This window comes from Bos grunniens, chromosome 23 (assembly GCF_055505025.1).
Source record: "Bos grunniens cultivar Pamir isolate PY7600 chromosome 23, Bosgru_T2T1.0, whole genome shotgun sequence".
NCBI lineage: Eukaryota > Metazoa > Chordata > Mammalia > Artiodactyla > Bovidae > Bos > Bos grunniens.
The window spans coordinates 14,238,640-14,251,392 of NC_141187.1; the positions used below are offsets into that span (position 1 = coordinate 14,238,640).

Consider the following 12,753-nt stretch of genomic DNA (forward strand, 5'->3'; position numbering starts at 1 on the left):
GAGACGAGAAGAAACAATTTTATGGGGATATTAATTTAGGTGCCTGAAGCCCTTGACTTGTGTCTCTTAATATAATGCACTGGATTTTTTTCCCTTCCCTCCTAATGTAATCATAGGGCCATTTCGTGGGCAGTTGGTTTGTCTGATGGCCTCTGCTTTCCTCCTTTCCCCGCGGAAGGTCCAGATGGAGTTCCGGAAGAGCTGGGAGCGCTGGCAGCTGGAGCACCTGCACGTCCAGAGGGAGAACAGCATGAAGCCCTTCAAGTGTCCCACCAGCAGCCTGAGCTGCGGGGCCACAGCAGGCAGCAGCGTGTACGCAGCCTCCTGCCAGACCTCCTGCAGCTGAGACTCAGGCGCCTCCCTCCCTGTGGTCTCACTGCCGGCCTGGGCGGCCACCCCAGGTGGGAGAGACTCTCCCAGGGACTGGGGGGCAGGGGGCTGGGGGAGCACCAGAGGCACACACACTACTTCCCTGCGTTCCCGTCCCGAGCCCATCAGACAGGCAAATGGGCAGTGCCTCCTGGGACCTGAGGACACATTTTATTCTGAGGAGAAGCAACCTGTTAATTTGATCACTGTGGCGGGTGGAGAGGAAAAAGCAATTGCTGCTAAAACAAGGAGGATTTCTTCTCGTTAAGCCACAAGGCCCCTGGGGTTCCCCCAGAGAAGAACATCAGCCCCAGACTCAAACTCAAGGTCAATGGCTTATTAGTGGCCTTGTAAGAGAACATGGTTCTGCAAGAGGCGGATATGACCTCAGCTAAACACGGAGCTCGGGTAACGCCAGCCGACTCCACCTGCCTCCGGTTGGCATCAGCACCCCCGCCTGCCTCCTCTTTAAGGGACGCTGGGCACAGGCTTGTTGCCCCTCCTCTGGCCCCTCGTCTCACTGCCCACCCTCCAGTAGCGATTTCTAGAAGTGGTCATGGGGGTGGTGTTGAGAATGAACATCGAGAAGGTGCCTCACAGTTTCCCCTTTCTGGCTCCCACTTCTTCCTTGGGTGTTTGAGTTGCTTTGGCGCCTGCTCCCAGGGCAGGTTCACTGTGGAGGAGTCCAGCCCTGGGTGTGAGCTCTGACTCGTATTCTAGAGATGCTCAAGAATCCTGTGGGGCTCATCTAGGGGACTTTAGGAATGTCCCTGATGGGACTGTAGATTACTCTCTACTGTTGGGAACCCACAGGCGCCGAGACAGAGAGACAGACAGCCTGCCCCTCTCCATGGAAATACTTTTTACCTGTGACCGGATTACCTATCTTGCATGGGTGTTTGAATGCGCTGTCTTAACTTTAGGGGGTGTGACCAAAAAGAGACTCTTCCAGGAATTCTACCAGTCCCCACCATGACCATGGGGGTGGGCTTCCCATCCCTTTGGTTACTTCCCTGTGAAATTCCCCCAACGTGGGAGCATGTATATACTTTGCTCATTTCTCTGTCTTTGCTGTGAATAGTTTCTGTCTGCACAAACATGAAATTCTGAATTTTCCCAACTGGTGGAAACAAGCAGTAAACCACAGTGATGGTTTTGGTGTTGTTTGGGGTTGTACCGTAGTTATTAATTTGACTCATCCATGCTTTGAGGTACTTAATGTTCACCCTGCCTCCAATCTCATCCCATAAATAATGAGCCTCAGGGAAGCTTAGGCAAAACCTTTCAATCTAGCCACGGAGGAAAAGCAGACATGTAGCACCACTGCAGAGACCCAGACAGAAGGGGAACAGCCATGCCACAGAGGCTGGCAACTGAGTTCATAGGTATAGAACACAGAGCAGAAGAGAACCCTTGGGAGTTCACGTCTTCTGGGAGGGCAGAGGGAGAGTCTTCGGATGAATTCCTAAGGGAATTGATCTTTCCCTCCTATTTTTGAGTGGCAGGAACCCTCCCACAGAGCCTTGTGCCAGACACACTCTCCTCTGCCCCTCAGAGAGGCACAGGATGTGCAGGGAAAATAATAATGGGACATAAAACACATCAAGCAGAAAACCTCTTATACTGCAGCTTCAGTGGAGTGTTGTGTCTATGTTAATAGGGAAGTTGAACCTCAGGCTAAAGAAAGGATTTGTGCAGGCTGCCTCTTTGAGAAAATGTGGAGAGCCGGGGGTGGGGACATGCCTGCCTCCCCAGTCAGGAGGGCAGACAGCCCCATCGGCATTGGTTTGCTCTTTGGAGGGGGGCTAGGGTGAGGAGAGCGCTGGTGGGTTTGATTGGGTGGGGTCCAGCTCTGGTGCAAGTATTTCCATTTTGGGTAAACTGGAAGATTTTTGAGAATCATTAATAAACTGTACAACAACGAAGAGACAGATTAATATTATTTTCAAGAAATAAATTTTTGAGGGGAAAGATTGTAGGGAGAAAGTGTTTAGTTAGGCACTTGGGAAGGAAGCTCAGACAATTTGGTTTTATGCTCTAAGTTCTTTTCCCAACGGGTACTGATTCCTAGTTGCAGAGTGCTCATCACACCCCAATTGCCCCAAGCCTTTTAACACCAAGCAGTGTTTTCCTTGTCAGATACATACCAGATGCTGAACTGAAGAAATATTTTCTTTGCTCTAAGACCCGCACTATTAATATTCATTTGAGTGGCAGTGCACTCTCTCCAAAGCTATTCCCAAGCTAAATATAGCTCTCTAACAGATCTGGGAACGATTGAATGCAGTGTGCTCAGAAATTCCTCTGGCTGTTTACATGCCTGGTGCCCAAAGTCTGGAGCTTGCCGAGAAAACTCTTGCTTGCCTCTGTCCTGGGGCAGGGTAAGGTGCTGTGTGTGTGAGCAGTGCAGCCAGGTCTGACTGTCATGAATAGAAGCTGAGTTCAGCACTCTGGCCAGCTCCCCACTGACCTTGTGAGGGGCTTAAACCATGTCAATTTATCTTTTTCATCTGAATCTTTGGAGCAGCTAAACCACAGAACTGAGACAAACCACTTACATTGCAAGGTTGTCTTCCCTTTAGAGCAGCTTTCCTGATTTGCAGGCATGATTTGCAGTCGCCTCAAGGCACTTTTATGCTGGAGAGTACAGCAGTGGAGTTCTCAGAGACTCAGCAGGGAAAGCTCCCGGACATCTCACTGCTCTGATCTGGAGAATTGAGGAGGGAAGCTTACAGAGGTGATCTGCCCAAGGTCACAGGGCTAGATGGTGGCTGAACTGGGAGAGGACCCAGGCCAACTTCTGCCTTCCAGTCCAATGAAGCCTCTGGAAAGAATAGATGAAAAATAGAAATGGCCATTCAGGACACTCTCGGTGAAAGCTGGCAGTGTTGTGTGGAGTTTCTGTTAAAGAGAAAACACAGCAGCAAAAGAGACAAGTCGGTTGGCTCAGGTGCCGTTTCAGTGATTTATGCCCCTGAGAAGAGGGGAGGGTGTGCTTTGCTGTCATTCCACGTACCACATTCATCCTTGTCTTCAAATTAAGAAATGAAATGCATTAGAGCTCAAGTGTACACAGAAGCAGCGAGGAGCCATTCCAGAGAGCAAATCCAGCGCTCTTTTAATGGGTTAGCTTAGTGTTTTCCTGATGCACCTGTGCTCGTTTGAGAAGTTGTGTGTTCTGATAGCCCTGCAGAGTGGACTAAAAGAACCTAAAGAAGGACCTAACAACCTGACCCTCAGCATTGCCTCTCTAGTACTCCCTGAAGTTGGAGAAGACTAGCAAGCCTGGACAGAGAAGGCAATGGCACCCCACTCCAGTACTCTTGCCTAGAAAATCCCATGGACAGAGGAGCCTGGTAGGCTGTGGTCCATGGGGTCGCTAAGAGTCAGACATGACTGAGCGACTTCACTTTCACTTTTCACTCTCATGCATTGGAGAAGGAAATGGCAACCCACTCCAGTGTTCTTGCCTGGAGAATCCCAGGGATGGGGGAGCCTGGTGGGCTGCCGTCTATGGGGTCATACAGAATCGGACACGACTGAAGCGACTTAGCAGCAGCAGCAGCAAGCCTGGAAAAGGTGGCACAGCTGCCATCGAGGGCAAATAGAGTCGGTTCACATACAGGTCCCCAAAGGCTTGGTTACCTTATCTGTGTGGGCCATGTTTCAGCAGCTCCTGTCCCTACTTCTTCTTCTGTTTCTTCTAGAAGACTGTATGTGTGTGTGTGTGTGTGTGTGTGTGTGTGTGTGTATTTTTTCCTGTGCATAGCAGTATAAAGTTAGAGATGAATCCAGAATCATTCCCCCTCCCCACTGTGAAGGTCAGGGGACTGCACAGCAGGGGGGCGAGAATGGTGGGAGCCTGAGCTAGATGCTTTCTCTCCATGCACAGACAGAGCTCCCATTACTGCTAATGCCTGCGACGTGCTCAGGGAAGGCAAGATACACTCCGAAGTTTTATTTTCCCCCCACTGAATTGATTCTAATCCACAGTGCTGACCCTGCTTTTGGCTCCTCCGAGGAGCGAGGAGCCAAAAGCTATAAAAGACATGTCGGCTCCCTCCGCTAAGACAGCTATATGAATGACAGGCTAAATACACAACAGAAACCAAATTAGTATCAATTCTTTTTTTTTTTTTTTTTCCTTTTCTTGGCTGCAGCAAGTTTTCTTGGGGAAAAACATGACCCAATGTGAGAAACTTCTGCAGATAGCATCACCATGCCCCCGTGGAGTTATCTGCTGACTCAAAGCAGCTCTCCGCCCCCCCACGCTGAGGGCCCTATCAAGGAAGCGTTGTTAAGCAGTATAATTTGAAACATTTAACACCACAGTGTATCCACGGTATCTATAATTACTTCTGCTCTGTCTGTGGATACAGATTGGCAGGAAGCAGATAAGTATAATTGTTTTCCAATTAACTCTCTAAGTCTTTTGGACTTGGCCTGTATCTGAGTCTATCTGAGGAGTGAGTTTTCCCTCTTCCCCTTCTGCCATTCTAGCCGGTTTTTTGGGATCTCATCCAGCAAGGGAACATTCTCCCCTTGAAGCATCCGACCTCTTCCCCAGCACAACATTTACCCCCTCTCACCTCCCGTCCCTGCAGTGGGCTCCCCACGCTTCTCCTTGGCTGCATCAGTAAGAGGTGAGCCCACCGGTAAGAGGTGAGCCCACCAGCTGTGCCAGGAGTGCCATGCTCTTGACTGTGACCAATTTCGGGGTACAGCTAGGAGTGGGGCACAGTCAAGGCTGAAGTCACATACCGCATCCTGCACTCTAGTGCAGTAAGGAGGGCTGCAGCCAGTAGCGTGGATCCTAACTTACATTGGGATTAAGCAACCTTTCCTGATGGGGCCTGTCACAGCTCTCACAGCCCAGACAATCTAGTGTGACTGATTATCTCTGCGTCAGTGCAATCTGGGAGAAAAAAATATATATATAAATGAGAATATTTGGATTTGGCAGGGGGTGGGGGTGGGGGGAGCTCTCAGCCAAGTTTGGAACATACAACAAGTTAGGTGTTGAGGCTTCTCTGCAAGGGGAGCCAGTGAGAGTAGTCAGGAAGGGGCAAGATTCGTAGCTGACAGACAGGGCTCGACCTTGCCAAATGGTTCATGCGTTACTTCCAAATCTGCATTTCCTCTAAGCTTCTCCCACTAAAAATAATCATCATACCCTCAGAGCAGATAAGCCTGAACATTTTGCAGCAGGGGGTGGTGGATGCAGAGCTGAGATGCACCAAGAGGAAGGTGAGTGAAGCTCTCGGGAGGGACGAAACGGAATTTCTGTCTTCAGTTCTCTTGGGGGATGTTGTACTTCATGAATGTTTAAACAAGGTAATCTTCATGCGATTTCTTAATATATAAACTCATGTAAAATATGACCCGTGACTACAGGTAGCAAATGTGTACGGCATGTAATTCATGTACAGATGCGAATGGATTCACACTCTCTCCTAATCTGCCTTGTAAGTCAAATAAAAACCTGTCCTTACTGTGTCTCTCCCGCTCTTCCTTGGGGGGAGGTTTCCTGCATTGTCAACCCAGGTGACTCACAGTGTAGCAGGAAAACACAAAAGATGCCATTTCCAGCCCCAGGGGAGGAAAAATTCTGGCTCATTACTCATATCGTGATTTTCATCTTCAAAGCACTTACCAAGTACTAATTTATCCATCGAAGCCTTTATGCAGGGACTGCAATGTCATTTAATTAGAGAAGTCAGGTGGTCGAGTGGCTTACACAATGACTGGCAGCCAAATGGATGTGCATTCTAATTCTGCTCATTCATTTGATCTCCTGTCTAAATGAACTCAGTCCATTAAATCCATCTTTTAAAAAAAGCACAAACCGTGTTTGCGAAGCGGCCACAGAATTTGAATAGAGCTGCCCGTTAACAGATTCATTTTTGGAAAAATGAACTTTTCCCCTAATTTGTGACTCACTTTCACAGAAGAGCAGGGGAATTGCAGGTTCTCCCTAAGCCCGCCACCATTTCAGTCACCCCCCTCTCCCCCCCCCCACCCCCGGCTTAAAGATCACTACACTACTTATCCAAATGTCTCCATAAACACAGCTCTCTTTTAGACAAGCTGTGGGAATTGTCCCTTTCAGGCATAATAGTCCTAAATCTGAGTCTGAGAGCAAACTACAGATACAGCCAGCTCCTGAGACGTGCAGGCAGAACATCTGTGTTTGAGTTGTCTGTACCAATGGTGCTTTCAGCCTCTTTCCCTCCTCTGTTGACAGTCACATCTTTCTGGGTCTTTGCTCTGCCACTCAGCAGGAGCAAGATGGAGCCAGGAGGGCTCCTCTCCCTTGCCAACCCCCAGGAAAACACCTGCCCAAACCAGTAATGACCACCACATTTTTGCGACATGACAGTCACAATGATGCAGGGAAAGGGTGCACGGTGGCTTAACAGGGCTTAGCTCCAGCCTAAAGAAAGCGCAAGCAGAGCTGCCCACTCTGCTGAGGGCCAGCCCTGGAGGAAATAAGTGAGAATTCCTGGCCCCCAGACCCATCTGTGTTCACATGTGATATGAAGCCACATTCCAGGGATGGATCCCCACCAGTGGGGATAAGTGAGTTCCACACAGAATTTGTGAAGGATCTCACTCATCTGCCAAGAGTGCTGACATTCCCCAAGGAGCAGGAATCCCCCTGCCCCAACCCAGGGTCTTCTGTTACTATCCTCTCAAAAGACTATGCCGTAAACATGCTGTTCAGTATCTTTCAACCTCTCCCCACCTTTCTTCCTTCCCTCTGTCTTGCTCTTACACACACATTTCTCTAAAGAGAAATACTGAAAACAGGTCTCCCTTGCCAGAAACAGTGGGGGAGAAAAAACCGAAGTACAAACTGGAATAGATGACAGATATAGCCAGGGAACTGGAGAATAGGGAAAGATAGATTCCAGACGGGGACAAGGAAGGAGAAGAAACTGGGTATCCCCAAGGGTGGGAAGGACAGGTGGGAAAGAGACAATGAAGAGATGGAACATGAACAAAGTGAATAATGAAAGACAGCAGGCTGCTTAAATGTGAAGAAGAGCCGTAGTAAAGAGGAGAGGAAATTGCAGAGGTACAAAAAAGAATAAGGATTGCAGTGGTGAGCTCCAGTGGGCCAAGTCGGGGGCCGTCTAGTCAATGTTATTAACTCCTTTTTCCATAAATCTGAGCTCTTCCCCTGGAGAGTTCTCTAATCCCAAGCTGTGATAGATTATTTTCTTTGGTACAAAGGCTTATTTTAACTAACATAATGATTTTAGAAAAAGACCCACAGCCTAGAGCAAATGCAATAAAAAAAAAAAAAAATTTCCCCCTACTGATCCAGGGCTCCAGTGTGAGAATGAATTACTGTGGCTCTTCCTCATGTAGGACCTATAACAGACCTCAGAATTTATCGGTGTTACAACCTCCAAGAATAAAATCAATAGTTGAGAATTATAAACACTGAGTAGTCCCATGCCAAAGGATGGGAGCTCTCTGGGGCTGAAGCAGGCTGGTAACACCTGGAGAGATTGCAAGGAGTTTTTTCTTTCTTTATTTTTAAACTTTCACTATCTCTAGGATGAAAGAGCAAGGACTTAAATGTTTACAGAAGCGTTTCAGTTCCAAAGACCTAAGGTGCAGTTAGAAATACAGTTCAAGACTTGGGAACGCAAGTTTAATAGCTACAAAGAAAAGGCCATGGTTATCCTGCCTTTTAGGCCCATTCTTCAACAATCTATAACCATCTGTGTACATTTCTGGCTTAAAAAGACTAGTGTTTTATTGCCATGTATTTTGTCCCCCAGAAATTTCAGAACCTTCAGAATTCCTAGGAGACTGAATTTACTATTTTTATTGAACCCCACCCCCACCCTGGGTACCTGCTAATTAGACGCCATTTTACAATGAAGACAAACTCTTGGGAGTCCCTTGGACTGCAAGGAGATCCAACCAGTCCATTCTAAAGGAGATCAGTCCTGGGTGTTCATCAGAAGGACTGATGCTAAAGCTGGAACTCCAGTACTTTGGCCACCTCATGCGAAGAGTTGACTCATTGGAAAAGACTCTGATGCTGGGAGGGATTGGGGGCAGGAGGAGAAGGGGACAACAGAGGATGAGATGGCTGGATGGCATCACCGACTCAATGGACATGAGTTTGAGTGAACTCCGGGAGTTGGTGATGGACAGGGAGGCCTGGCATGCTGCGATTCATGGGGTCGCAGAGAGTTGGACACGACTGAGTGACTGAACTGAACTGAACTTACAATGAAACTGGCTTCCCCAATGGCTCAGCGGTAAAGATTCTGCCTGCAATGTAAGAGACTTACAGGAGAAGCAGGTTCGATTCCTGGGTCGGGAAGATGCCCTGGAGGAGGAAATGGCAACCCACTCCAGTGTTCTTGCCCAGGAAATCCCATAGACAGAGGAGTCTGGCAGGCTGTAGTCCCTGGGGTCACAAAGAGTCAGACATGACTGAGCAACTAAACAACATACAATGAAACTACATTCAAGGTCTCTCATCTTTTGAACCCTGGTACGGGAAGCAGAGAGTAGAGAACATATACCCAAGTAAGGATATCTCACTCTGGTTATACTAAATCAACGTCTTTCCAATAGCATCCTTTGGAAAGATACAGTTAACAGTACAGATGAAAAGGCATCGTATGTGCTTTCATATCATAGAGTCATGTCGCCTTCAGAACACAGTATAGTTCTTGAGCATAATTTCTTAGCAATCAAGAAAAACATCCACCACACCTATTTTACATAAGACATTTACAAAAACACCTTCTTTTAGAAACTGGTAAAGATCATGAAGACTGCCAATCAAGGTATGATGGGACCACAAGCTCAGAAAAGATGCCATGTCCGTGGAGTCTTAGCATCACCTGCAACCACAGTTCTCTCACATTCTCCTGCCTTGAACTCTTCCTGCTTTTCAGATACAGCCTCTCTTCTAGCAGGATGGGTCCCTTGCCTTTCAGGTCCCTTCACTGGATTAATCCTGGTGTCACTCTTTACATTAGAAATGCAACAGCTCTTGAGATACTTTGCACCCGTGGTGTAGATCCCTTGAGAATATGTCAAGTCACCCAATTTCCAGCATTGGTGTCATCTCCATGAAGTGTGGCACACACATTCTGCATCAGCCACGCACATGGAGAGACTTTGCTCAGCTGCACTCAAAGTGGTGCACTAATATAGACTTCCTAAGGCTTCAGCAGGAAGATCACTGACCCCCAGAGTGGACTCTAGGATCTGACATCTCTCTCCTCCCTCGGGCTGTATCCTCCAAAGTTACCAGCTCCTGACATGAATTTCCTCTCTGATCACCTCCCAGTTTCCCTGTTCACTTTGTACTGACCAGCCTTGTAGCTTCCTCTGTTTCTGGGAAACATGCAAATTTTGTAGGAAATTCTCCTCTTTCCATAAATAGTTCTGTGAAAATTACATATGGGGCAGAACTTATAATCTATAGGAAGAGCCAAAAACATGAATGAGGATCTAGAAAAAGCAATTCTTTCACATTGCCCTGTGCCAGGTCACCATATGATATGTTTGACACTGCCAAACTCAGCCTAAATCTCAGGGGAAAAGTCATTAGAGGAATGCAATGAAAACAAACTCTGCATAGCAAAGCTATTTCTGTACACAGAGATTGTTCACTGTAAATGGACTGCAACACATGGAAAAGATACTCTGAAAAAAATACATTTTCTGGCTATAAACACACATGCTTTTCTCTAGCGGATACCAAAATGTGATCAATATTATTAGTAAAGCAACTCCATGAAGTATTTATCACAGGAGAGAGGAGGGGGGAAAATGGAGATATGGGAGCAGAGTTCTATTTTTTTTAATTAATTCATTCAACCATTCATTCATTTTTGGTTGTGTTGGGTCTTCATTGCTGTGTAAGTTGTGGTGAGTGCAGGCTTCTCACTGTGATGGCTTCTCTTGTTGTGAAGCATGTGGGCTTCAGTAGTTGGGGTGACTAGTCAGTTGCCCCGTGGCAGGTGGGATCTTCCCAAACCAAGGATGGAACCATGACCCCTGCATTAGTGGCAGACTCTTAACTAGTGGACCACCAGGGAAGCCCCAGAGCTCTATTTTAGATTGGGTAGTCAGAGAAAGCCATTCTGATGACATGACATCTGAGAGACCTGAACGGAGTAAGGGAACAAGTCCTAGGATCATCTGGGGAAGTCAGTTCTAAGCAAACAGCCTAAAGCCTAAGTCTATTTAGTGTGTTAAGAGAGCAGGAGCTGGCAAACTATGGCCCACCACTGGTTTTTATAAATAAAGTTTTATTGACACACTCATTTGTTCACATCCATTCTATGGCTGCTTTGGCTCCACAATGGCAAAGTTGAGTAGTCAAGACTATTTACTGTCTGGATTTTTATTTTTTAGTATTCCAAACTTCTGTGTAGAATGAATATTAAAGAGGTAACTATAACTGGGAAAGGCAGGCAGGGGCCAGATCACTTAGGGCCTGGTAAGATAAACCCATCTACCAAACAAAAGACACATCTCCAAGGGTAAGGACTGCAGATGTCATTGACAAATTCAGGTTCAAAGGCTTCTCTCCTCCAACTCACAATGCTCCAGTGTGGTGAAATAAAAGTATGTGTGACAAAAACCAAAGCAGACAGTTCAAATTTGACTTCCTTTGGCTTAGGCATCAAGTTTTTCTGCCAGCTGGGTGAGTTCTTTGTCTTTTTTCCCCCCAACAAAGCTCAGACATGGACAAGCATAGTGCTGACCCCTTCAACTGCAATACTGCCTGCTAAGTCTAGAGAGAGGGTTTTATTTTAAAGTCTGTGTATAAATCACTCTGATAGCTTTCTTGGCCTTTCCCAGGACCTCTGATGAGTTCTTTCCTCTGTGAATCTTAAAGTGAAGAGAAAGTCTGAAAAAGTAGTACAAGTGGTTCAGACAACATTCCAGTGGAATACCCAGCTGTGGATGTGACTGGTGATAGAAGCAAGGTCCGATGATGTAAAGAGCAATATTGCATAGGAACCTGGAATGTCAGGTCCATGAATCAAGGCAAATTGGAAGTGGTCAAACAAGAGATGGCAAGAGTGAATGTCGACATTCTAGGTATCAGCGAACTGAAATGGACTGGAATGGGTGAATTTAACTCAGATGACCATTATATCTACTACTGCGGGCAGGAATCCCTCAGAAGAAATTAAGTAGCCATCATGGTCAACAAAAGAGTCCGAAATGCAGTACTTGGATGCAATCTCAAAAACGACAGAATGATCTCTGTTCATTTCCAAGGCAAACCATTCAATATCACAGTAATCCAAGTCTATGCCCCAACCAGTAACACTGAAGAAGCTGAAGTTGAACGGTTCTATGAAGACCTATAAGACCTTTTAGAACTAACACCCAAAAAAGATGTCCTTTTCATTATAGGGGACTGGAATGCAAAAGTAGGAAGTCAAGAAACACCTGGAGTAACAGGCAAATTTGGCCTTGGAATACGGAATGAAGCAGGGCAAAGACTAATAGAGTTTTGGCAAGAAAATGCACTGGTCATAACAAACACCCTCTTCCAACAACACAAGAGAAGACTCTATACATGGACATCACCAGATGGTCAACACTGAAATCAGATTGATTATATTCTTTGCAGCCAAAGATGGAGAAGCTCTATACAGTCAGCAAAAACAAGACCAGGAGCTGATTGTGGCTCAGATCATGAACTCCTTATTGCCAAATTCAGACTTAAATTGAAGAAAGTAGGGAAAACCACTAGACCATTCAGGTATGACCTAAATCAAATCCCTTATGATTATACAGTGGAAGTGAGAAATAGATTTAAGGGCCTAGATCTGATAGATAGAGTGCCTGATGAACTATGGACTGAGGTTCGTGACACTGTACAGGAGACACGGATCAAGACCATTCCCATAGAAAAGAAATGCAAAAAAGCAAAATGGCTGTCTGGGGAGGCCTTACAAATAGCTGTGAAAAGAAGAGACGCGAAAAGCAAAGGAGAAAAGGAAAGATATAAACATCTGAATGCAGAGTTCCAAAGAATAGCAAGAAGAGATAAGAAAGCCTTCTTCAGCAATCAATGCAAAGAAATAGAGGAAAACAACAGAATGGGAAAGACTAGGGATCTCTTCAAGAAAATCAGAGATACCAAAGGAACATTTCATGCAAAGATGAGCTCGATAAAGGACAGAAATGGTAAGGACCTAACAAAAGCAGAAGATATTAAGAAGAGATGGCAAGAATACACAGAAGAACTGTGCAAAAAAGATCTTCACGACCCAGATAATCACAATGGTGTGATCACTGACCTAGAACCAGACATCCTGGAATGTGAAGTCAAGTGGGCCTTAGAAAGCATCACTACGAACAAAGCTAGTGGAGGTG

The 12,753-nt window shown here is 46.3% G+C and overlaps 1 protein-coding gene across 5 annotated transcripts in view; it reads left to right on the forward strand.

Moving 5' to 3' along the window:
* GLP1R (glucagon like peptide 1 receptor) overlaps positions 1-2,294 on the forward strand; it is a 37,247-nt gene extending 34,953 nt beyond the window's left edge. For 4 of the 5 annotated variants that reach the window (XM_086371560.1, XM_086371562.1, XM_086371559.1 and 1 more), the window contains one exon: positions 179-2,294. In XM_086371560.1, coding sequence (XP_086227686.1) covers positions 179-346 — 168 coding nt within the window. In that variant the 3' untranslated portion in view covers positions 347-2,294. The remainder of the gene's footprint in view (positions 1-178) is intronic. The other variant, XR_015153176.1, reaches the window with a different exon arrangement.
* Positions 2,295-12,753: the final 10,459 nt, after the last annotated feature.